Here is a 27,425-nt window from a genome sequence, read left to right on the forward strand (position 1 = left end):
CACCTCGTAAATCCCGCACCTGCATATACCTGAAACTTTCACCCCACGCCAGCCCAAACTTCTCGCCCAACTCCTCCAAACTCGCAAACCACCCTCCCAGAAACAAATCCTTAATTTCCTTAAATTTCTGGGCGGGAGTGTTCACGGTCTTCGCCATTATAGTGGAGGAGGAGGTGGACCCTGACCCATTGGTAGCGATTATGTGGGGTTTCAGAGAAGCCGGAGCTCATGGAGAGGAGGAAGGCCAATGTCGTGGCCTTCGCCTCTTTGATTGCACGGCGGCGAATTTTGCTGGAGTGGCGGTCGGCATCGTCACCGGGGGTAGTGGCTTGGTTGGGTGACCTGTACGACTTCCTGCGATTAGAGAAGATAAGGTATGAGTTAAGGGGCTCTTCAGGGGGGTGTGAGGAAAGGTGAGGGATATTTGTGACCTTGTTTAGGGGCTGTTCGTCGGCAGGAGGGGGGTGAAAAAGGGGAAAAATCTGTATAGACTGTAGAGTTGATTGTTGGGAAATATGTTTCCCGGGATGTTTATTCGCTGTAACCTGTTTTGATACATGTTTGGAATCTTACCAATTTTTCGCAACCTCAAAACATGTGCACGTGATTTCCTGACCCCCGCCCACAACTCTCACTTGCTCATCTGCTTCCCCCTGAAAGAACCCACTTGTTCTCGCCTGAGTCATATACATTTAAAAAAAAAGAAACAAGATCAATCTGTCCAGCCTTTTCTCATAAAACCACCCGCTCATTCCAGATATCAATCTAGTAAACCTCTGAACCAACTCCAATGCATTTACATCCTTTTTTAATCATAGAATTATAGAATTTACAGTGCAGAAGGAGGCCATTCGGCCCATCGGGTCAGCACCGGCTCTTGGAAAGAGCACCCTACCCAAGGTCAACACCTCCACCCTATCCCCATAACATGGCAACCCCACCCAACACTAAGGGCAATTTTGGACACTAAGGGCAATTTATCATGGCCAATCCACCTAACCTGCACATCTTTGGGCTGTGGGAGGAAACCGGAGCACCCGGAGGAAACCCACGCAAATAAGGAGATAAAGGGCAGCACGGTGGCGCAGTGGGTTAGCACTGCTGCCTCACGGCACCGAGGTCCCAGGTTCGATCCCGGCTCTGGGTCACTGTCCGTGTGGAGTTTGCACATTCTCCCCGTGTTTGCGTGGGTTTCGCCCCCTCAACCCAAAGATGTGCAGGCTAGGTGGATTGGCCACGCTAAATTGCCCCTTAATTGAAAAAAATGAATTGGGTACTCAAAATTTTTTTTTTTTTAAAATAAGGAGATAAAACTGGACACCGTATTTGAGACGTGGGCCTGTGTGCATTCTGAGGGCTTGGAATTGGTTCAAAACGTGCTAGCAGCTGCAGATGGCTCTGGATCGCAATTTCACGCTGGCTAATTAACAGGCAGTCAGTACGAAACGTGTGCTGGGAACGGCTAAGGTGGGTGGGGGAGGCGGGAATAGGGCGGGCATTGAGAAAATGCAGGCTATGGACTTACGCTTCTACTGGGCTCCCTCTGGGGTCAGCTGCTGCAGAGCTGTCTCGGGGAGCTGCAGATCAGTCAAAAAAAAAAAAACTTGCGATGGAAAAATGGCAAAACGTGTCTAGGCAGCACATTCAAACACAAACCTCAGATCCCCCAGACACCGGATAGTTCATTCCGCCCTGGATCGAGGTTGAAGCAAAAACGTAAAACCACCTGGTCAATCGACCAGCCTGCCAACCGCAAAAATTGACAGGCCACGTAAAGGTTTTTAGCGTGTCCAATTAAGGGGCAATTTAGTGTGGCCAATCCACCTACCCTGTACATCTTTTGGGTTGTGGGGGCAAAATCCACGGCAACACGGGGAGAATGTGCAAACTCCACACGGACAGTGAGGCAGAGCCGGGGTCGAAACTGGGACCTCGGCGCCGTGAGGCAACCGTGCTAACCACTTGCGCCACCGTGCTGTCCAAGACCATGTGTTCAATTGGCTCCTTAATGGACTAAATTGCCGACTTGATTGTCAGCGAGCACACTTCCGACTCTGGCGTGTGCCTGCCAACCAAAATATTGTTTATGTGTGCAATGACATTGGGACACAGGCCCGCTATCTTGCCCCGTGATTTCACGCCCTCCCTGTCAGGAGCGTCCTTGCTCGAGCAACATAAAATTCTGGCTGTGGTCTCACTGATGCGCTGTATAACTGAAGCATATCGGGACCCATTTTTCATTCAGCATCTGGAATACTCCACCTGAGAGCGGCAGAAACTGATTCCATAAAATAAATTTTAAAAGCAACTTGGATAAAGAATGAGAAACTTACATGGGGTTATACGGTCCAACTTACCTTATCGTCAAGAAGGGTCCAGGAACTACGAGTGCCGACGGGTCCTGGGAATATCTGTGCATGCGCAGCCAGCCCACCTTTGTCGTACTTTGGGCTGAGGATATTGGTTGGGCCCAGTGCAACTGCAATTTTAAAAAAAGACATGAAAATCACAATCATGTGACCCAGCATCTTGGAGAAGAGTGTCAGATGGGGGACAGGGAGAGGAGATAGTGAGAGGTCTCAAAGAAGGAATCCAAAGAGAGAATCCAGGGAGAAGGGGACAGGGAGAGATCCCAGAGAGCGAGAGAGAACTGAGGAAGGAGCCAGCTGGAAGAGGAGAACTCCAGTAGGAACCACCAGAAAGAGGAACAAAGGAAAGGGGCTGCAAGTAGTAGAGGTGCTGTGGTTGGCAAGTTTTGAGGGCTCAGGAGGAACTCTGAAAATTTGAGAAGGCAGCAGAAGGTTGGTGATTCCATGTTGCGCGCCACTACAGCAAAGCTAACTCTTTCCAGCAGTGGTGCTCTGCTTGGTGTGGTCAAAGAGCTGAAGTGGCGCTTGAGCGAGATGCGACCATCAATTCACATGAGATGGAGAGTTGAAGTGAACAGTGGTTTTAATCAGCTAGAACTGTGCCTGCCTGCGACTGCTTTGCACCGAGAGCCGCCTGCAGGGCAGCAGATCTATATACCTCCCCCAAGGGGGGGCGGAGCCCACAGGGCACCAACATGATACAGTGCGATGTAATGTGATACAATGGTTCATAGGTAGAGCCCACAAGGGCAACAACATAGTACAATGCAATACAGAGCTGAATGGTTGCCGTGATACATTCACCACAGAGCGTTAGTGCTACAGCACAGTCTCAGAAATGCAGGGAATGGAGTCTCAGGCGATGCGTTTGAAACCCTGTGAGTTGTGCAGTCTTTGAAGCAGTCTAAGTCGGAGCGATGTTTGGAGAGAATTCCAAGGCTAGACCGTCCAAAGGTGAAGACTGAAATCCTTCATGAGAGAAACAGAGTTTCAACGGGGTTGGTCAACTCACTGTGCTTACTGACATCTGGGTGGGTTGCTGAGAAATCCATAGAATCTAACTTGGTTACATTTGTCATTAATTGTGGAGTGTAGTGTGTTCGGCCATAGTTTGCCTGCTAATTCACATGTACCTCATTTTAACCTTGAAATGTTAAAGATAGATCTTGTAAATTGTTTTATCTTCCTGACCTTTGTATGGTAAAGTTTATTTTGTTCGTTCAAAAAGCATGGAATCTTGTGGCTTTATTCTCTTAGCAAGTGCATTGATCTCAAATGTTGTCTTCTTTAAACAAAACGTATTGGTCCCTAATTGAATCACACCAAAAATGTTGGAGTCTGGTCCTGAATCATAACAATAGTTACAGACCGAAATGGTGTGTAGGACTAAGTACAATTGCTGTTTTAAAGAGCCAGCAAGGGTATGTCCATCGAATCTACCCTACACTCATGGTGCCTGGGAGCACCGCAACTAGGCACTTCCCACTCCTTCCACAGCCATTTAATTTCTTGAGAGAGGCAAAAATACAGGCCAACAAGGGGGAAAAAAATCCACTGATATTCTTCTCCAACCCCCTCAGACAATCAAAACAGGCCTGGGAGATTAAATCGGCATTGTGTGGAATAACTGTTCATCCATTTACCTCCTATATGAGACAATTGGTGCCCAATCTAGTTCCTCCTTGGAGGCATGCAAGGAGTTAGCACCCACTGTATCCAAAGCATTCAAGAGGCTTGCTCCTCTCTGGGAAAGGTGTCGTACAAGTTCTTCTTTTAGGACATTTCATTTTTTTTCATTTGTGTAAGGTGTAACATTTCTGAAATGAGAACACTTAATTCACCTGAAGTTTAAAGGAATAGACTGCATTTTATAGATATGAAATTGCCTTGTTTGGTGATCGTAAGGTATGACGAATAAAGTGACAGAGCCCTTCATTCGTCTTGTCTGTCTCTGTCTCTCTCTCCGTATATTTAAATTACTGACAAATGTTGACCATCTGAATGGTGTCTAATCTTTCAGGTACCATTCTATCGGGGTTTACACTTCTGTGCTGTTCTGAACCAGCGACACCCACAGGCCGCAAGACCAGCGACGAGATATTGGCCCTCGTCTGCCTCAATGTTTGGGTGGGAATCTCACAACTTTTCACCGTACCATTCCTCCTGGTGGGCTGGCTTTGGAGCATAACCTGGGGAGTGATGATGATCAACTTATCCCGTAAGTACTTTCCCTGTGAAAATGTCATTGGTAATTTACCCTTACAAGGGATCTATTTTTATTATTGTCTTCCCTTGAAGGTGCTGACATTTTCTGAACTATGATCCGTAAGCACCAGTGCATCTTTGGTACTTTATGTGTGAACTTTGATAATCTATGTAATTTCCAGGTCATCACACCTAAATCCTGTCCTGTTCTCTGCCAGTCTGGCAATTGGTCATGGGGTGATGATTAGGCGAGGGGACCCAGGTCCATTTGGTTTGTAGGTCAGGGGAACTTGGGCAGCACGGTAGCACAAGTGGAGCACTGTGGCTTCACAGTGCCAGGGTCCCAGGTTCGATTCCCCGCTGGGTCACTGTGCGGAGTCTGCACGGTCTCCCCGTTTCTGCGTGGGTTTCCTCCGGGTGCTCCGGTTTCCTCCCACAGTCCAAAGACGTGCAGATTAGGTGGATTGGCCATGATAAATTGCCCTTGGTAACCAAAAAAAGGTTAGGAGGGGTTATTGGGTTACAGGTGGAAATGAGGGCTTAAGTGGGTCGGTGCAGACTCGATGGGCCGAATGGCCTCCTTCTGCACTGTATGTTCTAAAACCTGAAGCCAAGTTCTGGAACTTTCCACATAGCCCAGCTGAGATCGGCTAATACCCTGTGGGCTCTGGACCAAATCCTTTCATAGAATCCCTATAGTGCAGAAGAAGGCCATTCAGCCCATTGAGTTTGCATCAGCCCTCCGAAAGAGCACCCTACACAGGCCCATACCCCTGTCCTATCCCCGTAACCCCACCTAACCGTTGGACACTAAGGGGTAATTTATCATGGCCAATCCACCTAACCTGCACATCTTTGGACTGAGGGAGGAAACCAGAGCTCCCGAAGGAAACGCAGTCACAGGTAGAACGTGCAAAAGCCACACAAGTGACCCAAGGTCAGAATCAAACCTGGGTCCCTGGCGCTGTGAGGCAGCAGTGCTAACCACTGCACCATTGTGCCGCCCTGGAGCAGTTCTAGTTAACTCACAAATAGAAATAGGCCCAATGTGGTGGGTTGTGAACTAAAATGTTGCAGGTTAGGGCACCAAGGTGGTACATTGGCTAGCACTGCTGCCTCACTGCTGCCTCACTGCACCAGGGTTCGGTTCCAGCCCTGGGTCACTGTGCGGAGTTTGCATGTTCTATCCATGTCTGTGTGGGTTTCCTCTCACAGTCCAAAGATATGCAGGTTATGTGGGGTTATGGGAGTAGGGGGTAGTGGGCTCTTTCATAAGAACTAGGAGCAGGAGTAGGCCACCTGGCCCCTCGAGCCTGCTCCGCCATTCAATGAGATCATGGCTGATCTTTTGTGGACTCGGCTCCACTTTCCAGCCCGAACACCATAACCCTTAATCCCTTTATTCTTCAAAAAACTATCTATCTTTATCTCAAAAAACATTTAATGAAGGAGCATCAGTTGCTTCACTGGGCAAGGAATTCCATAGATTCACAACCCTTTGGGTGAAGAAGTTCCTCCTAAACTCAGTCCTAAATCTACTTCCCCTTATTTTGAGGCTATGCCCCCTAGTTCTGCTTTCACCCGCCAGTGGAAACAACCTGCCCGCACCTACCCTATCTATTCCCTTCATAATTTTATATGTTTCTCCCATATCCTTCTAAATTCCAACGAGTACAGTCCCATTCTACTCAACCTCTCCTCGTAATCCAACCCCTTCAGCTCTGGGATTAACCGAGTGAATCTCCTCTGCGCACCCTCCAGCGCCAGTACGTCCTTTCTTAGGTAAGGAGACCAAAACTGTACACAATACTCCAGGTGTGGCCTCACTAACACCTTATACAATTGCAGCATAACCTCCCTAGTCTCAAACTCCATCCCTCTAGCAATGAAGGACAAAATTCCATTTGCCTTCTTAAACACCTATTGCACCTGTAAACCAACTTTTTGCGACTCATGCACTTGCACACCCAGGTCTCTCTGCACAGCAGCATGTTTTAATATTTTATTATTTAAATAATAATCCCTTTTGCTGTTATTCCTACCAAAATGGATAACCTCACATTTGTCAACATTGTATTCCATCTGCCAGACCCTAGACCATTCACTTAACCTATCCAAATCCCTCTGCAGACTTCTAGTATCCTCTGCACTTTTTGCTTTACCACTCATCTTAGTGTCGTCTGCCAACCTGGACACATTGCCCTTGGTCCCCAACTCCAAATCATCTATGTAAATTGTGAACAATTGTGGGCCAAACACTGATCCCTGAGGGACACCACTAGCTACTGATTGCCAACCAGAGAAATACCCATTAATCCCCACTCTCTGCTTTCTATTAATTAACCAATCCTCTATCCATGCTACTACTTTACCCTTAATGCCATGCGTCTTTATCTTATGCAGCAACCTTTTGTGTGGCACCTTGTCAAAGGCTTTCTGGAAATCCAGATATACCACATCCATTGGCTCCCTGTTATCGACTGCACTGGTAATGTCCTCAAAAAATTCCACTAAATTAGTTAGGCATGACCTGCCCTTTATGAACCCATGCTGCGTCTGCCCAATGGGACAATTTCCATCCAGGTGCCTCGCTATTTCTTCCTTGATGATGGATTCCAGTGTTGTGGGAAAAATCAACCACTTCAAGAATCAGACTTGCTGTGATCAGATAAATGCAGTTTTATTGTTACACGAAGCTTCGGGAGAAAGCGTACGTACCCCGCGGTACAGTAGCCAGCCTTTCTCCCGGTTTGAATGGCAATCATTAATTTCATACTTTGGGTTCACAATGAGCCCAGATGCAAAACAATTATCACCTTGTTATCTTTAAACATTTTATAGATTGTACATCGCTATCACAATGAGCCCAGATGCAAAACAATTATCACCTTGTTATCTTTAAACATTTTATAGATTGTACATAGCTATCACAATGAGCCCAGATGCAAAACAATTATCACCTTGTTATCTTTAAACAGCCACTTCGGGTTCACAATGAGCCCAGATACAAAACAATTATCACCTTGTTATCTTTAAACATTTTATAGATTGTACATCGCTATTTGTAAGCATTTTGCCATTTACACATGGCCACAGTCAAAGAGGTTTAACAGGTTACAGGTAGCAGCAGGAAGGTAGTATCGATTGTCCCTTTGTTTTAGGAAATGGCCCAAGACATTCGTATTAGCATATCATTGTGTACACCTTGGCTGAAGTCAGCTTTATTCAAGTGGTGTCCCACATTTATGTATTTCTTAATCTTCCTGTCTGGTTCCCTTTGTCCTGGATCTGTTCCTATCTGTCCTACTGGCACCCCGCTGGGCTCCAGACATTAGTTATGTCTGCTTTATTCTCTGTGTCTCCATCTTGTGTGTCAGGCAGCCATCTTCTGTGCCAAGTGCCCTTCTGGACTATTTCCCACTTCAACCCCTCCTTTTGGTCTGGGCTGTTGTCGCCCCAACAGCCCCGTAGACCAACACCACGGGGTACCTCTCATAGGTATAGGTCCACAACTTCCCGTCTTTCTCCGCATCTCCTGGAGTGTTCGGGGAATATCGTGGTTTCGTTACGACACTGGCTCCTGACACGACCTTTGTTACGGTACTGCAGCAGATTTTTAGACACCCAAAGCTAAGGCAGCACACCAGTGTGACCGATATGAACATGACCAGTCCGTGTATTAAATAGGGTCCCCAGATATTTCCCACTAGCCACTCCAGCCAGCTACTTCCTTTTGTGGGTCCCTGTCTGAAGTTATCCAGTTGTTCCCTGATATTATGAATGGCCTCTGTAATATTATAGGATTCGTCTATGACATGGGTTATACATATATCTCCTATGATTGTACACACTCCCCCTTGTTGGGCTAACTGGTAGTCTACTACATACCGTGTCTGTTGTGCATATAATCTGAGTTCAGCCATTTCTTGGTTGACAGCCTCTAGCGCTTTTGAGGTACTGTTTCTCAAGATTGTTTTTTAAAAATATATATATATTTTATTGAAATTTTTTTTCCCCAAACAACAATTTTTCCTCTTACAAAACAAACGCAACAGTAACAATACAGAAATTTTTAACCATACACAAGTAACAAAACCCCCTTATCTATTGACCTAAACTAAACTAACCCCTCCCCCCACCTCCCCCTGGGTTGCTGCTGCTGGTCATCTGTCTTCCCTCTAACGTTCCCCTAGGTAGTCGAGAAATGGCTGCCACCGCCTGGTGAACCCTTGAGCCGATCCTCTCAGGGCAAACTTTATCTGCTCCAGTTTAATGAACCCCGCCATATCGTTTACCCAGGCCTCCAGTCCGGGGGGTTTCGCCTCCTTCCACATGAGTAGGATCCTACGCCGGGCTACTAGGGACGCAAAGGCCACAACGTCGGCTTCTTTCGCCTCCTGGCTCTTCCGCAACTCCAAATAGAGCTAACCCCCAGCCTGGTTTTACCCAGGCCTTCACCACCTGCGAAATCACTCCCGTCACTCCCTTCCAATACCCTTCCAGTGCCGGGCACGCCCAAAACATATGTGCGTCGTTTGCCGGGCTTCCGCCACACCTCCCACATTTGTCCTCCACTCCAAAGAACCTGCTCAATCTTGCTCCCGTTATGTGTGCTCTATGTAGCACCTTAAATTGAACCAGGCTAAGCCTGGCGCATGAGGAAGAGGAATTCACCCTGCTTAGGGCGTCAGCCCACATACCCTCCTCTATCTCCTCCCCAAATTCTTCTTCCCACTTTCCTTTTAGTTCGCCCACCGACTCCTCCCCCTCTTCCCTCATCTCTCGATAAATCTCTGACACCTTACCCTCTCCGACCCACACCCCTGAAAGCACCCTGTCCTGTATCCCCGTGTCGGGAGCAACGGAAATTCCCTCACCTGTTGTCTAGTAAATGCCCTCACCTGCACATATCCCAAGAAATTTCCCCAGGGCAACTTATACTTTTCCTCCAATGCTCCCAAGCTCGCAAAAGTCCCATCTATAAATAAATCTCCCACCCTCCTAATTCCCAACTGGTACCAGCTCTGAAATCCTCCATCCATTCTTCCTGGGGCGAACCTATGGTTGTTCCTGATAGGGGACCCCACCAGGGCTCCCCGCACCCCTCTCTGTCGCCTCCACTGTCCCCAGATATTCAGTGTTGCCGCCACCACCGGGTTCGTGGTAAACCTTTTAGGTGAGAACGGTAGCGGCGCCGTCACCAGCGCCTCTAAACTCGTCCCTTTACAGGACTTTCTCTCCAGTCTTTTCCACGCCGCTCCCTCCCCCTCCATCATCCATCTACGTATCATTGCCACATTGGCGGCCCAATAGTAGTCGCCCACGTTCGGTAGTGCCAATCCTCCTCTGTCCCTACTACGCTGAAGGAACCCCCTCCTTACTCTCGGGACTTCTCCTGCCCACACGAAGCTCGTGATGCTCCTGTCTATTTTATTAAAGAAGGTCTTGGTGATTAATCTCGGGAGACATTGAAATACAAATAAGAACCTCGGGAGGACCATCATCTTAATTGCTTGCACCCTGCCCGCCAGCGATAGAAGCTGCATGTCCCACCTCTTGCAGTCCTCCTCCATTTGTTCTACCAGCCGTGTCAGATTAAGTCTGTGCAAGGTTCCCCAGCTCCGAGCGATCTGAATCCCCAGGTATCGGAAGTTTCTTTCCACTTTCCTTCGCGGCAAGCCTTCTATCTCTCTACTCTGGTCCCCTGGATGTATCACAAATAATTCACTCTTCCCCATGTTTAGCCTATACCCCGAGAATTCCCCGAACCCCCTCAAAATTTGCATAACCTCTATCATCTGGGTCCGACACGTATAACAATAGGTCATCTGCGTATAACGAGACTCGGTGTTCTTCTCCCCCTCTAATCACCCCTCTCCATTTCCTGGAGTCTCTCAACGCCATGGCCAGAGGTTCAATTGCCAACGCGAACAACAATGGAGACAGCGGGCATCCCTGTCTTGTTCCCCTATATAGTCGGAAATACTCCGATCTATGTCGACCTGTAACTACGCTTGCCGTTGGAGCCCCATAAAGAAGTCTAACCCAGCTAATAAACCCGTTCCCAAACCCAAACCTCCTTAACACTTCCCATAAATACTACCACTCCACCCTATCAAATGCCTTCTCTGTGTCCATTGCCGCCACTATCTCTGCCTCCCCCTCCACTGGGGGCATCATTATCACCCCTAATAGTCGTCGCACATTAACATTCAGTTGTCTCCCTTTTACGAACCCTGTCTGGTCTTCGTGCACCACCCCCGGGACACAGTCCTCTATCCTCGATGCCAGTACCTTTGCCAGCAATTTGGCATCCACGTTCAATAGTGAAATAGGTCTATAGGACCCGCACTGCAACGGATCTTTGTCCCTCTTCAAAATTAGCGATATCGTCGCCTCCGACATCGTCGGGGGTAGAGTCCCCCCTTCCCTGGCCTCATTGAACGTCCTCGCCATCAACGGGGCCAACAAGTCCACATATTTTCTGTAATATTCCACCGGGAACCCGTCTGGCCCCGGGGCCTTCCCTGCTTGCATGCTTCCTAGTCCCTTAATGACCTCGTCCACCTCAATCGGTGCCCCCAGGCCTACCACCTCCTGCTCCTCCACTTTCGGGAACCTCAATTGGTCCAGGAACTGCCGCATCCCCTCCTCTCCCTCTGGGGGTTGAGACCTATACAGTTCCTCATAAAAGGTCTTGAACACCTCATTTATCTTTCCTGCCCTTCGCACCGTGTCTCCCCTTTCGTCTCTAATTCCTCCTATCTCCCTCGCTGCTGCCCTCTTTCGCAATTGATGAGCGACCAGCCTTTTCCCCATATTCATACCTCCTCCCCTGTGCCTTCCTCCACAGTACCTCCGCCTTTCTGGTGGTCAGAAGGTCAAACTCCGTCTGGAGTCGTCTCCTCTCCCTGTACAATTCCTCCTCCGGGGTCTCTGCAAATTCCCTGTCCACCCTTAAAATCTCCCCCAGTAATCTTTCCCTTTCCTTGGCCTCTGTTTTCCTTTTGTGGGCCCCAATAGAGATCAGCTCTCCTCTGACCACCGCTTTTAGTGCTTCCCAAACCACTCCCACAGGGACCTCGCCGTCGTCATTGACCTCCAGGTATCTCTCAATACACCCCCGCACTCTTGCACACACTCCCTCATCCGCCATCAGTCCCACATCTAATCGCCAGAGTGTTCTCTGCTCCCTGCCCTCTCCTAATTCCAGGTCCACCCAATGTGGGGCATGATCCGAAACCGCTATGGCTGAGTACTCAGCTTCTTCCACCCTAGAGATCAACGACCTTCCCAAAACAAAAAAATCTATCCGGGAGTACACTTTATGGACATAGGAGAAGAAGGAAAACTCCCTAGCCCTAGGTCTAAGAAATCGCCATGGATCCACTCCCCCCATTTGGTCCATAAACCCCTTAAGTACCTTGGCCGCTGCCGGCCTCCTTCCGGTCCTTGAGCTGGATCTATCTAGCCCCAGGTCTAGCACCGTATTAAAGTCCCCTCCTAGAATCAAGTTTCCTACCTCCAGGTCCGGTATACGCCCCAGCATCCGTCTCATAAATCCCGCATCATCCCAATTTGGGGCATACACATTAACCAACATGACCTCCATTCCCTCCAGCCTACCACTCACCATTACATATCTACCTCCGCTATCTGCTACGATGTTCTTTGCTTCAAATGCTACCCGTTTCCCCACCAAAATGGCCACCCCTCTGTTCTTTGCATCCAGTCCTGAGTGGAACACCTGTCCCACCCATTCTTTCCTTAGCCTAACTTGGTCCGCCACCTTTAGGTGCGTCTCTTGGAGCATAACCACGTCTGCCCTTAGTCCTTTCAAATGCGCGAGCACTCGGGCCCTTTTTATCGGTCCGTTCAGGCCTCTCACGTGCCCTGCCCCCCTCCCGTGTCAACTAGCCATTACCTTCTCTAGGCCAGTCCCATATCCCGCCTCCGCGCTCCCGCTCGCTCTCCCAGCGTCGCACACCATCCCCGCCCACCCACTCTTTAGCCATTTCCTTTTGGATTTCCGCAGCAGCAACCCAGTTGTCTCCCCCCCCCCCGCTAGATCCCTATCTAGCTTGATTGCTCCCCCCATGTCACTTCCGTAAGTCAACTGACTTCAACTGACCCCGACTGCTCCTGCTCACTCCTCGACCCCCCCCGTGTCGGGGAACTCCCATCCGCCTTGCGCCTGTCTTCCCGCCTTATTTATTCTTTCTGGCGCGGGAACATCCGTTTACCTGACCCGCCTCTTATGGCGCAGCTCCCTTTCCCCTCCCCCTCCCCTTCCCCATTCTCCGACTGTGTCCCGTCTTTCCCCCATCACCGGCGCCCACATTTCCCCAATGTCTCCCCCCTTCACAGTTTGCTTCTCAATTAACTTCACCCATAACATTAACAAAATCAATAACAATAACATTTCCTGCAGCATCAGTCCCTCAGTTCCCATCCAATTTCTCTTCTTTGATGAAGGACCATGTTTCCTCCGCCGTCTCGAAATAATGGTGTCTCTCCTGATACGTGACCCATAGTCTTGCCGACTGCAGCATCCCAAACTTCACCTTCCTTTTATGCAACACCTCTTTGGCTCGGTTGAAGCTTGCCCTCCTTCTCGCCACCTCCGCACTCCAATCCTGGTATATCCGTACCACAGCGTTCTCCCATCTGCTACTCCACACCTTTTTAGCCCATCTCAGGACCTCTTCTCTGTCCTTAAGGCGGTAAAATCGCACGATTATCGCCCTTGGTGGTTCTCCCGCTTTTGGTCTTCTCGACGGAATCCGATTTGCCCACTCCACCTCCGTGGGGCCCGTAGGGGCCTCAGCACCCATCAGTGAGCTCAGCATCGTACTTACGTACGCTCCACAGTCCACTCCTTCCACACCCTCAGGGAGACCAAGTATCCGAAGGTTCTTCCTTCGCGCTCCGTTTTCTAGGGCCTCGATCCTTTCAGTGCACTTTTTATGAAGTGCCTCGTGCGTCTGAGTCTTAACCGCCATGCCCAGGATCTCATCCTCAATATCTGTCACCTTCTGCTCCACCACGCAAAGCTCTGTCTCCTGGGTCTTTAATGTCTCCTTGAGCCCCTCAATTGCCTGTAGCATCGGGGTCAGCACCTCCCTCTTCAGCAGCTCCACGCACCGTCTCACGATTTCATCCTGCTCAGGCCCCCATGTCGCCTGCGCTTTGTCCGCCGCCATCTTGAACTTCTCTCCCTCTGACCTTTTGGTCGATGATTCCTCGGGCTGCAGCCGCCGCCGCCGGTTTTTTCCTCCTTCGTTTGGGGGGGACTCCCTTCTCCCACACCCCACACCGGGCTGGGTTGACTAAAAATTCCCCGTTGGGGCTCTTAAAAGAGCCCGAAGATCCGTCGGAGCTGGAGCCGCCGAAACGTGCGGCTAGCTCGGCATCACCGCAACCGGAAGTCATCGTTTCCCAAGATTGTTAATCCACAAACAATTACATTTCTGTTCTTAGCACTAATCACTCCTGCTGCTCCCCCAGAGATAGAGTCCCGAGGAACCCGTACCCCAGGGATGATCCTAATGTGCCCGGGGTTTCCCAATCAGCGCAGAATTCCGTGCTGATAGCCCGGGTCGCTATTCTTCTCCGAATATGTCCCTTCTGAGGGCATGGTACGGTGAGTGGTCCTATGGTTCCCACTGCAAAAAGGCCTGGGAGATGTAGTGTTTCTGTCGCGTACGTTCCATTGAAGAGGAAGACGTATCCCTCCTTTGCCCGGTAGCATGTAGTGTCCTGATTATGAGTCTGCCTGTATTCCCAATTTTTCGGTTCCCCTGACTCCCCGTTGGAATCCACCACCTGGTAAGTATCAAACGGGTATGTCCATGTGGCTGAGCTTACGTGAGTCCCATTGCACTGCCCACACATGAGCTGTCTTCCTGCGGTTATGTTCAGGCATTTTAGTTCATTGTAGGTACAAGTAAACCTGCCCTTTATTATGAAACTGCCCTTTATTAACCCGACAATGCTGGCGGATGCACTGCGTCTGTATGCAGGAATTATTTGTGGGGACCAGGGCATAGGCACATCCCCATCCCTGCCCTTTGAAACAAAGCGGATAGCTTGCTGTATCTTGACCAGCTTTCCCTCCCTCTTGGAGCTCCCCGCCCCCAGAGTCGGTGGGATTTACAAGTTTCACACACCTCCCCTGTATCCCCTTTTTATACTTTCCGATTTCTCCCTTACAGGGTGCACCTGATGTATCAACTATATATAAATTGCTCGGGATCCACTCAGGGGTGGCTACAAATAGGGCTTCTACCGACTGCGCTAATTGGTAGCATACAGTTCGATTCCCGTGTAAGTTTATGTGGGCTTTGTAAAATAGATTATCCTCTAGCCCAGTCAAATTTACAGTCGCGACAACGCAAAGTATCATAATCACACCCGTGGTTACACACATTTTTACAACGAGCAAGTATCAATTCTAACACTATAGTTTATAATCTGTCTGTATGCTTGGTTGCAGAACCGTTCTACACTTTCCGAGTACACTGGTCGTTCGCTCGCGGTCTCCTCCTGTGTTTGGGGGGAAAGCAATCGGATTAGTTAATTCATGTTCAGGTTTATACAATTCTAGCTGGGTCGTGTTTCCATGTTCCCTTCCCTCTTATGTCAATACAGGCACAGATGTCTCCACTAATTATCGCTTCATATGGCCCATTCCATTTTGGGGCAAATCCTGGCTTAACAGGTACTGTTTTTATTAGGACGCGGCTTCCCGCTGCTGGGACATCAGGGAATATTTCAAGCTCCCTTTGTGTGTCTTTTTGTTCCTGATTGTCTTTTACGAATTTGTGCATCCCTTTTAGCTGGGTGCTCAGTTCCGAAACATATCTCCTGATTCTGTCTTTTAGCAGACCTACATCGGCCCCACCTGTTATGATGCTTTCTGGTAATTGCATCGCCCGTCCTGTCATTAGCTCATAAGGGGTTAATCCGGTTGTCCGGTTTGTAGTAGCTCTTAGCCTCATTAGTACAGTGGGCAACACCTCTGTCCACATTTTTCCCGATGTTTGCATGGCTTTAGCTAATGTATTCTTTTTTTTTAAAAAATATATTTTCTTCAAAATTTTTGGCCAACCATGACAGTACATTGTGTATCCTTTACACAGTAATATAACAATATAAATAACAATGGCCAGTTTTAAGCAAGAAATAAAAAATATATATAAACAACATCAAAATTAAAAAACAAAACAAAAAACAAAACTAAACTAAATGGCAACTGCCTTGTCACAAATAAATACTCTCCAAAAATACAATTCAGCAGTCCAATATACAATTACCTATAACAACAACCTATACATATTATACATATACACTAACATCCCTGAGAGTCCTTCTGGTTCCTCCCCCCCCCCCCACCCCACGCCCCCGGGCTGCTGCTGCTGTGTTCTTCTTTTCCATTCCCCTCTATCTTTCTGTCGAACGGTTGCCACCGCCTGGTGAACCCTTGAGCCGATCCCCTTAGGACGAACTTAATCCGTTCCAACTTTATAAACCCTGCCATGTCATTTATCCAGGTCTCCACACCCGGGGGCTTGGCTTCCTTCCACATCAACAATATCCTGCGCCGGGCTACTAGGGACGCAAAGGCCAAAACATCAGCCTCTTTCGCCTCCTGCACTCCCGGCTCCTCTGCAACCCCGAATATAGCCAACCCCCAGCTTGGTTCAACCTGGACCCCCACCACCTTCGAAAGCACCTTTGTCACCCCCACCCAAAACCCCTGTAGTGCCGGACATGACCAGAACATGTGAGTGTGATTCGCTGGGCTTCTCGAGCATCTCGCACACCTATCCTCTACTCCAAAAAATTTACTGAGCCGTGCTCCAGTCATATGCGCCCTGTGTAACACCTTAAATTGTATCAGGCTTAGCCTGGCACACGAGGACGATGAGTTTACCCTACTTAGGGCATCAGCCCACAGCCCCTCCTCAATCTCCTCCCCCAGCTCCTCTTCCCATTTCCCTTTCAGCTCATCTACCATAATCTCCCCCTCGTCCCTCATTTCCCTATATATGTCTGATACCTTACCGCCCCCCACCCATGTCTTTGAGATCACTCTGTCCTGCACCTCCTGCGTCGGGAGCTGCGGGAATTCCCTCACCTGTTGCCTCGCAAAAGCCCTCAGTTGCATATACCGGAATGCATTCCCTTGGGGCAACCCGTATTTTTCGGTCAGCACTCCCAGACTTGCAAACGTCCCATCTACAAACAGATCTCTCAATTGTGTTACTCCTGCTCTTTGCCATGTTCAAATTCCCCATCCATTCTCCCCGGAGCAAACCTATGGTTATTTCTTATCGGGGACCACACCGAGGCCCCCATCTTACCCCTATGCCATCTCCACTGCCCCCAGATTTTCAGAGTAGCCACCACCACCGGGCTTGTGGTGTATTTCTTCAGTGAGAACGACAACGGCGCCGTCACCATAGCTTGTAGGCTAGTCCCCCTGCAGGACGCCCTCTCCAATCTCTTCCACGCCGCTCTCTCCTCTTCTCCCATCCACTTACATACCATTGAGATATTGGCGGCCCAGTAGTACTCACTTAGGCTCGGTAGTGCCAGCCCCCCCCTATCCCTACTACGCTGCAAAAATCCCCTCCTCACTCTCGGGGTCTTCCTGGCCCACACAAAACTCATGATATTCTTCTCAATCCTTTTGAAAAAAGCCTTCGTGATCACCACCGGGAGGCACTGAAACACAAAAAGGAATCTCGGGAAGACCACCATTTTAACCGCCTGCACCCTCCCTGCCGGTGACAGGGATATCATGTCCCATCTCTTGAAGTCCTCCTCCATCTGTTCCACCAACCGCGTTAAATTTAACCTATGCAATGTACCCCAATTCTTGGCTATCTGGATCCCCAAGTAGCGAAAGTCCCTTGTTACCTTCCTCAGCGGTAAGTCCTCTATTTCTCTGCTCTGCCCCCCTGGATGCACCACAAACAGCTCACTTTTCCCCATGTTCAGTTTATATCCTGAAAATTCTCCAAACTCCCCAAGTATCCGCATTATCTCTGGCATCCCCTCCGCCGGGTCCGCCACATACAACAACAAATCGTCCACATACAGAGATACCCGGTGTTCTTCTCCTCCCCTGAGTACTCCCCTCCACTTCCTGGAACCCCTCAATGCTATTGCCAGGGGCTCAATTGCCAGTGCAAACAATAATGGGGACAGAGGACATCCCTGCCTCGTCCTTCTATGGAGCCGAAAATAAGCAGACCCCCGTCCATTCGTGACCACGCTCGCCGTCGGGGCCCTATACAGCAGCTGTACCCATCTAATATACCCATCTCCAAAGCCAAATCTCCTCAACACCTCCCACAAATAATCCCACTCCACTCTATCAAATGCTTTCTCGGCATCCATCGCCACCACTATCTCCGTTTCCCCCTCTGGTGGGTGCATCATCATTACCCCTAGCAGCCTCCGTATATTCGTATTCAGCTGTCTCCCCTTCACAAACCCAGTTTGGTCCTCATGGACCACCCCCGGGACACAATCCTCTATCCTCATTGCCATTACCTTGGCCTGAATCTTAGCGTCTACATTCAGGAGGGAAATAGGCCTATAGGACCCGCATTGCAGCGGGTCTTTTTCTTTCTTTAGGAGAAGCGATATCGTTGCCTCTGACATAGTCGGGGGCAGCTGTCCCCTTTCCCTCGCCTCATTAAAGGTTCTCATCAGTAACGTGGCGAGCAAGTCCACATATTTCCTGTAAAATTCAACTGGGAATCCATCCGGTCCCGGAGCCTTCCCCGCCTGCATGCTCCTAATTCCTTTCATTACTTCCTCCATTTCGATCTGTGCTCCCAGTCCCACCCTCTCCTGCTCCTCCACCTTAGGAAATTCCAGCTGTTCCAGAAAACACATCATTCTCTCCTTCCCATCCGGGGGCTGAGCTTCATATAATCTTTCATAGAATGCCTTGAACACTCCATTCACTCTCTCCGCTCCCCGCTTCATCTCTCCCTCCTCATCCCTCACTCCCCCTATTTCCCTCGCTGCTCCCCTTTTCCTCAATTGGTGGACCAGCAACCTGCTCGCCTTCTCCCCATATTCGTATTGTACACCCTGTGCCTTCCTCCACTGTGCCTCTGCAGTACCCGTAGTCAGCAAATCAAATTCTACGTGTAGCCTTTGCCTTTCCCTGTACAGTCCCTCCTCCGGTGCCTCCGCATATTGCCTGTCCACCCTCAGGAGTTCTTGCAGCAACCGCTCCCGTTCCCTACTCTCCTGCTTTCCTTTATGTGCCCTGATTTATATCAGCTCCCCTCTAACCACTGCCTTCAGCGCCTCCCAGACCACTCCCACCTGGACCTCTCCATTATCATTGAGTTCCAAGTACTTTTTAATACACCCCCTCACCCTTAGACACACCCCCTCATCCGACATTAGTCCCATGTTCATTCGCCAGGGTGGACGCCGTTCTTTTTCCTCCCCTATCTCCAAGTCCACCCAATGTGGAGCGTGATCCGAAATAGCTATAGCCGTATACTCCGTCCCCCTCACCTTCGGGATCAACGCCCTTCCCAAAACAAAAAAGTCTATTCGCGAATAAACTTTGTGGACATAGGAGAAAAACGAAAACTCCTTACTCCTAGGTCTACTAAATCTCCATGGGTCTACTCCTCCCATCTGCTCCATAAAATCTTTAAGCACCTTGGCTGCTGCCGGCCTCCTTCCAGTCCAGGACCTCGATCTGTCCAGCCCTGGTTCCAGCACCGTGTTAAAATCTCCACCCATTACCAACTTCCCCACCTCTAGGTCCGGGATATATCCTAACATGCGCCTCATAAAGTTGGCATCATCCCAGTTCGGGGCATATACGTTCACTAAGACCACCGCCTCCCCCTGTAATTTGCCACTCACCATCACGTATCTGCCCCCACTATCCGCCACTATGGTCTTTGCCTCAAACATTACCCGCTTCCCCACTAATATAGCCACCCCCCTGTTTTTCGCATCTAGCCCCGAATGAAACACCTGCCCCACCCATCCTTTGCGTAGTCTAACCTGGTCTATCAGTTTCAAATGCGTCTCCTGTAACATAACCACATCTGCCTTAAGTTTCTTTAGGTGTGCGACTACCCGTGCCCTCTTTATCGGCCCATTCAGCCCTCTCACATTCCACGTGATCAGCCGGGTTGGGGGGCTCTTTACCCCCCCCCCCTTGTCGATTAGCCATCACCTTTTTCCAGCTCCTCACCCGGTTCCCACGCAGCTGTGTCCCCCCCAGGCAGTGCCCCCCCGCCCCGCCCACCCCACCCCATACCAGCTCCCCCTTCTCCCCAGCAGCAGCAACCCAGTAAATCCCCCCCTCCCACCCCCACGCTAGATCCCCCACTAGTGTAGTTACACCCCCCATGTTGCTCCCAGAAGTCAGCAAACTCTGGCCGACCTCGGCTTCCCCCCGTGACCTCAGCTCGCACCGTGCAACGCCCCCTCCTTCCTGCTTCCCTATTCCCGCCATAATTATCATAGCGCGGGAACAAAGCCCGCGCTTCCCTTTTGGCCCCGCCCCAATGGCCAACGCCCCCAACTCCTCCACCTCCCTTCCTCCCTCCCCCACAACCTGTGGAAGAGAGAAAAGTTACCGGGCCGCAGGATTAACAACATAAAAATCATCTCTCCCCCCTTTTTCCCCCCTCTTCGCCCCCCATATTCGCCCCACCACTTTGTCTTAAACGTTCTTTTTTAATAACCCACTCATTCCAATTTCTCTTCAACAATAAATGTCCACGAGACTTCCGGGTGCGGCGATGACCAGCTGAGTCGCACGTTTCGGCAGCTCCCTGTGAAACGGACTTTTGGGCTCTTGATAGGAGCCCCAACGGCAATTTTAACGGCTGAAAACACCGTGCGGTAAACCAGAAGGGTGTTCCCCCTGGACACGGATGGAAAAAGGAGAGGAAAGTGGCCGGATTGCAGCGGATCCTTTGGAACAACGGCAAGGAAGGCAAGCAGAAACCAAGATGGCGTCGGAAGGTGGCAGTTTCATATGGGGCCCTGAACAACAAGAGTTTTTGAAACGCTGCGTGGAGGAGATAAAAAAGGAAATGAAGAAAGAGTTGTTGGCCCCGATATTACAGGCGATTGAAGGGCTGAAAGAGGAACAAAAGACCCAGGAGCAGGAGCTTCGGGTCGTGAAGGCGAAAGCAGCAGAGAATGAAAACGACATACAGGGCCTGGTGGTGAAGTCGGAGATACAGGAGGCACACCAGAAACGATCTGTGGAGAGGTTGGAGGCACTGGAAAATAACGCAAGGAGGAACAACTTGAGGATTCTTGGCCTTCCTGAAGGTGTGGAGGGGGCGGACGTCGGGGCATATGTGAGCACGATGCTGCACTCGTTAATGGGAGTGGAGGCCCCGACGGGTCCGTTGGAGGTGGAGGGAGCATACCGAGTTATGGTGCGAGGACCGAGAGCAGGAGAAGCTCCCAGAGCCATAGTGGTGAGATTTCTCCGTTTTAAGGATAGAGAAATGGTCCTTAGATGGGCGAAGAAAACTCGGTGTAGTAAATGGGAGAACGCGGTGATCCGCGTCTATCAAGATTGGAGTGCGGAGGTGGCGAGAAGGAGGGCGAGCTTTAATCGGGCCAAAGCGGTACTTCACAAAAAAAAGATAAAGTTTGGAATGCTGCAACCGGCAAGACTGTGGGTCACATATCAAGGGAGGCACCACTACTTTGAGACGGCGGATGAAGCGTGGACTTTTATTGTAGAAGAAAAATTGGAATGATTGGACTACGAAAATGAACGTTTGGACAAAGTGGTGGGACGAGTGGGGGGGGGGGGGGGCGAAGAGGGATTGTATGATTAATCCTGCGGTATGGTAACTTTTCTTTCTCCCACAGGTGGTGATGGGGGGAGGTGGGGAGGGAGAGGAGATGGGGCGTTGGCCATGGGAGGCGGGGCCGAGGGAGAGGCGCGGGCTTGGTTCCCGCGCTATGATAATTATGGCGGGAATAGAGAAGCAGGAAGGAGGGGGCGCCGCACAGGGCGAGCCGTGATCACGGGGGGAAGCCGAGGTCAGCCAGAGTTTGCTGACTTCTGGGAGCAACATGGGGGGAGTAATTACGCTAGCGGGGGGTCTAGCGGGGGGAGGGGGGGGGGGGGGGAGGGGGGAATTACTGGGTTGCTGCTGCTGGGGAAAGGGCAGAGTGGGTGCGGGAAAGGATGGGCGGGGGGGCACCGTCTGGGAGAAATACAGCCGCGTGGGAACTGGGCGAGAAGCTGGAAAAAGATGATGGCTAACCGGCAAGGGGGGGGGGGTGGGAAGCCCCCCAACTCGGCTGATCACGTGGAACGTGAGGGGGCTTAACGGGCCGATAAAGAGGGCACGAGTACTCGCACACCTTAAGAAACTTAAAGCAGATGTGGTCATGTTACAGGAAACGCACCTGAAACTGATAGATCAGGTTAGGTTGCGCAAAGGATGGGTAGGGCAGATGTTCCATTCGGGGCTGGATGCGAAAAACAGGGGGGTGGCTATATTAGTGGGGAAGCGGGTAATGTTCGAGGCAAAGACTATAGTGGCGGATAACGGGGGCAGATACGTGATGGTGAGTGGCAAATTACAGGGAGAGATGGTGGTGTTGGTAAACGTGTATGCCCCGAATTGGGACGATGCCAATTTTATGAGGCGAATGCTAGGACGCATCCCAGACCTAGAGACCGGAAAGCTGATAATGGGGGGAGACTTTAACACGGTGTTGGAACCAAGGCTGGATAGGTCGAAGTCCAGGACTGGTAGGAGGCCGGCAGCAGCCAAGGTGCTTAAGGATTTTATGGAGCAGATGGGAGGGGTGGACCCGTGGAGATTCAGTAGACCTAGGAGTAAGGAGTTCTCGTTTTTCTCCTATGTCCATAAAGTCTATTCACGCATAGACTTTTTTGTGTTGGGTAGGGCATTGATCCCGAGGGTGAGGGGAACGGAATATACGGCTATAGCCATTTCGGATCATGCCCCACACTGGGTAGACTTGGAGATAGGGGAGGAAACAAGAGGGCGTCCACCCTGGAGAATGGATATGGGACTAATGGCGGATGAGGGGGTGTGCTTAAGGGTGAGGGGATGCATTGAAAAGTACTTGGAACTCAATGACAATGGGGAGGTTCAGGTGGGAGTGGTCTGGGAGGCGTTGAAGGCGGTGGTTAGGGGGGAGCTGATATCAATAAGGACACATAAAGGGAAGCAGGAGAGTAAGGAACGGGAGCGGTTGTTGCAAGAACTTTTGAGGGTGGACAGACAGTATGCGGAAGCACCGGAGGAGGGACTGTATAGGGAAAGGCAAAGGCTGCATGTGGAATTTGACTTGCTGACCACAGGCACTGCAGAGGCACAATGGAGGAAGGCGCAGGGTGTACAGTATGAATATGGAGAGAAGGCGAGCAGATTGCTGGCACACCAATTGAGGAAAAGGGGAGCAGCGAGGGAAATAGGGGGGGTGAGAGACGAAGATGGAGAGACGGAGCGGGGAGCGGAGAGAGTGAATGAAGTGTTTAAGACATTTTATAAAAAATTGTATGAAGCTCAACCCCCGGATGGGAGGGAGAGAATGATGGAGTTTTTGGATCGGCTGGAAATTCCCAAGGTGGAAGAGCAGGAAAGGATGGGATTGGGAGCACAGATCACGGTAGAAGAAGTGGTGAAAGGAATTAGGAACATGCAGACGGGAAAGGCCCCGGGACCGGACGGATTCCCAGTTGAATTTTACAGAAAATATTTGGACTTGCTCGCCCCGCTACTGACGAGGACCTTCAACGAGGCAAAGGAAAGGGGACAACTGCCCCCGACTATGTCAGAAGCAACGATATCGCTTCTTTTAAAGAAGGAAAAGGATCCGCTACAATGCGGGTCCTACAGACCAATCTCCCTCCTCAATGTAGATGCCAAGGTCTTGGCCAAGGTAATGGCAATGAGAATAGAGGAATGTGTCCCGGGGGTGGTTCATGAGGACCAAACTGGGTTTGTGAAGGGGAGACAACTGAACACGAACATACGGAGGTTGTTAGGGGTAATGATGATGGCCCCACCAGAGGGTGAAACGGAGATAGTAGTGGCGATGGATGCCGAGAAAGCATTTGATAGAGTGGAGTGGGATTATCTGTGGGAGGTATTCTGGTGCGCTTTAATTTTGATTACTGCGGCTTCTCGGGGTTTCTCACTGGCTTTTAATAGCGCCTTAATTCTTTGCTGATGTTTGATAGGGGTTCCACCAGTGGATATGAACCCTCTCCTTCCCCATGTTGTCATGTAATCATGTATAATTCCAAATGCATATCGGCTATCCGTGTATATGTTCATGGTTTTTCCCTCAGATAACTCTGGTGCCTGTGTGAGTGCCACTAGTTCAGCTACTTGCGCGGATTGACCTCTGTCAATTCTTCCTGACCTCATGGTTTCTAACTTATCATTCACTACTGCCCACCCTGTCCGGGGTGATCCTTCCACATATTTTCGTGACCCATCGACAAAGAGGGTCTCCTCAGCTGTCGTTAATGATGTGTCTTTTATTCTACCTTCTCCTTCATCTCTGTCTACATCTCCACAGGTATGTGGCTCTCCTGTATCTAAAATCCCTTCTGCTGGATTCTCCCCTATATCTCTTACTATTACTATGGACTTGCTTGGGGGTAGGAGGACAGCTTCCCACTTGGCCCTCCTTATTACCCTTGTGAGTGGGGGCTGCAAACAGTCAGCCCTGCTGACCTCGGAGGTTCCGTGATTCCTCCGGTTCTGTGGTGGTCCTGGATCGGGTCGGGGGTCTCCCATGCTTCTCCCAACACACTGCCTCTGAGTGTCCATACTTATTACAGTGGCTGCAATGCTTCCCACTGTCTCCTGGTCTGTCTCCTTTCTGTGGGGCCCCGCAATCCCTCGCATAGTGCCTTTGCCGGCCACAATTGTGGCAGGTCAGTTTTGGCTTGGCCCAGTTCCCGTTACTGGGGGTTGCTACTCTTTCTGGTCTTGCTTTGACCTGGGACGTCTCCTCGACCTGTACACCGCTAGCCCACTCTACCAACTCGTTGTAATCCTGGGACATAATCACTCCCATTTTTAGGATAGCCTGGTGGGCACTAGAGAGTCCATCTTTAAAAGCTTGGATGAACGCCCGATCCCCACGGCATGGGTTCCTTGCCCTGAGCACTCTTGGTACACGTGGAACAATTGTTCCCTGTATTCAGAAGCTCCTTCCCCTTTCTGCTGTCTTGTGGTAGTGATCTTGCTCCAGTTAGTGGGAGCGTTCCCTAACACTCTCTGGGTTTCCATTTTAAATTGGGCGAAGGGGTCCTGCTGTGCATCTGTCTCTGCTGTTAAAGCGACGGCATGTGCCCACCGTCCCCCGTTATAATCCTGGGCTGCAGGAGTGGCGGGTCCACCAGCTACCTGCCTCCACTTATCTGCTGGACAGGCTGCCCTGACCAGCTGGTGTACGTCTCTTAGATGTAACTGGTGTCCTACCCAGATTGTGTCTAATTCTTCCCAGAATTTGGTGTTTGCGCTTCCAAGTTGTAATTTGCCCAGGGAAGCCATTATCTGCTGTCTCTCACCTGGGGTAAAGGGTTTATAATTCGCTTTTGGCTGCGCCTCTGTTCCCCCTCGGGTTACTGGCGCTAAATTGTATTCTAACGAACCCCACCCTGCCGGAGGGGCGGTTGGCCCCTGCTGTGTGGGCTCGTAAGGGGGTAGGGGATCAGTTTCCCTGCTCCCTTGTTGTTCTCTCAACACGTTGTTGTGTTTCTCCAGTTCCCTTACTCTAGATTCTAATTCCCTGATTTTCTCTTTGTCTTCCTTCCACTTTTCAGTAGAGGCGCCTACTTGTTCAATTAGTCCTGCTAACTGATGTACTAACATTATCCCTATCTTTTTAGTCTTGTTTCTCTTCTCTTTGTCTATCCAACCCCTCTGTTGGTCTAAGGTCTGGGAAGTGTCCCAGCTGTCCTTCTTCATCTTTTTTATCAACACTTTTCTGTCTGTCATATATGTCTCGATAAGAGAACCTGCAGATCCCCTTTTTATATCATTGTCTGCCATCTCGCAGACTTCAATACCCCCGGTTACTATAAGTGAAGTGTGCTCTCTACTGGAGAGACTTCACTACCCCCCAGCCACTATTTCTACCCTAGCACCGTCTGTACGGCCGCAGCTGCCTCCTAGCAAAGTGTGCTCTCTACTGAAGGGACTTCACTACCCCCCAGCCACTATTACTATTCCAGCGCCGCGCTATCGCTACCGTCTCTCAGGGTTTGACTTATACTCACTGTGTCCACTATTACCACCTCGGCAACGTGCTTCTCCACCGGAGTTCGGCTCTAGGACAGAGTTGATCAGCTCCTTTTCCGCACCGTTAATAAGACATTTGACAGCCCAGTACCCAACTTATGCTCTACTTTCATACAAGAACTCTGCGTTTGTTCGCCACTACAGAGTTCGTGGTTAGCCGATTTCTGCCACTTGTGCTTCACAATCCTTAGTGCCTTTGGTGCCTCAATACCCACTTCAAATCCTGACCTTTGCGTGGGAGATTCCTCCTCTTGACAGCCAGTCTAAGGCTGGGCGTTTGGGGCAGCACTACCTTGTCCGTTTGTTGATCAGCACAAGCCACAAATCCTTAATACTATCAGCAGTTAGTACCAAATCTGATCTATTATCATGTCACTATACAGTCAAGACTTATATCACTATGCTTATCACTATAGGTACCTTATTTTAAACTGCACCTTTTGACCTGTCTGACTCCTGCAGATTCGAAACGATCTTTACCCCGGCTTTCCGATCGAGGCCTTCGATCGGAACTCACCAGAAGTAAGATCCTGCCAGACTACGCCAATATGTTGTGGGAAAAATCAGCCACTTCAAGAATCAGACTTGCTGTGATCAGATAAATGCAGTTTTATTGTTACACGAAGCTTCGGGAGAAAGCGTACGTACCCCGCGGTACAGTAGCCAGCCTTTCTCCCGGTTTGAATGCCAGTCATTCATTTTATACTTTGGGTTCACAATGAGCCCAGATACAAAACAATTATCAGCTTGTGATCTTTAAACATTTTATAGCTTGTACATCGCTATCACAATAAGCCCAGATACAAAACAATTATCACCTTGTGATCTTTAAACATTTTATAGATTGTACATAGCTATTACAATAAGCCCAGATACAAAACAATTATCACCTTGTTATCTTTAAACATTTTATAGATTGTACATCGCTATTTGTAAGCATTTTGCCATTTACACATGGCCACAGTCAAAGAGGTTTAACAGGTTACAGGCAGCAGCAGGAAGGTAGTATCGATTGTCCCTTTGTTTTAGGAAATGGCCCAAGACATCCGTATTAGCATATCATTGTGTACACCTTGGCTGAAGTCAGCTTTATTCAAGTGGTGTCCCACATTTATGTATTTCTTAATCTTCCTGTCTGGTTCCCTTTGTCCTGGATCTGTTCCTATCTGTCCTACTGGCACCCCGCTGGGCTCCAGGCATCAGTTGTGTCTGCTTTATTCTCTGTGTCTCCATCTTGTGTGTCAGGCAGCCATCTTCTGTGCCAAGTGCCCTCTAGAACCATTTCCCACTTCACCAGTATCTTCCCTACTACCAACGTTAAGCTCACTGGCCTATAATTACCCGCTTTCTGCCTACCTCCTTTTTTAAACAGTGGTGTCAAGTTTGCTAATTTCCAATCCGCCGGGACCACCCCAGAGTCTAGTGAATTTTGGTAAATTATCACGAGTGCATTTACAATTTCCCTAGCCATCTCTTTTAGCACTCTGGGATGCATTCCATCAGGTCCAGGAGACTTGTCTAC

General features: G+C 49.8%; 1 protein-coding gene across 1 annotated transcript in view; it reads left to right on the forward strand.

The window, feature by feature from the left end:
* The window catches only part of LOC140420344 (protein stum homolog), a 109,491-nt gene that overhangs the window by 30,774 nt on the left and 51,292 nt on the right, over positions 1-27,425 (forward strand). Inside the window, exon 2 of the mRNA XM_072504364.1 lies at positions 4,390-4,587. Within this exon, the coding sequence (XP_072360465.1) occupies positions 4,390-4,587 (198 nt within the window). The remainder of the gene's footprint in view (positions 1-4,389; positions 4,588-27,425) is intronic.

Source organism: Scyliorhinus torazame, chromosome 1 (genome assembly GCF_047496885.1).
Source record: "Scyliorhinus torazame isolate Kashiwa2021f chromosome 1, sScyTor2.1, whole genome shotgun sequence".
Lineage (NCBI taxonomy): Eukaryota > Metazoa > Chordata > Chondrichthyes > Carcharhiniformes > Scyliorhinidae > Scyliorhinus > Scyliorhinus torazame.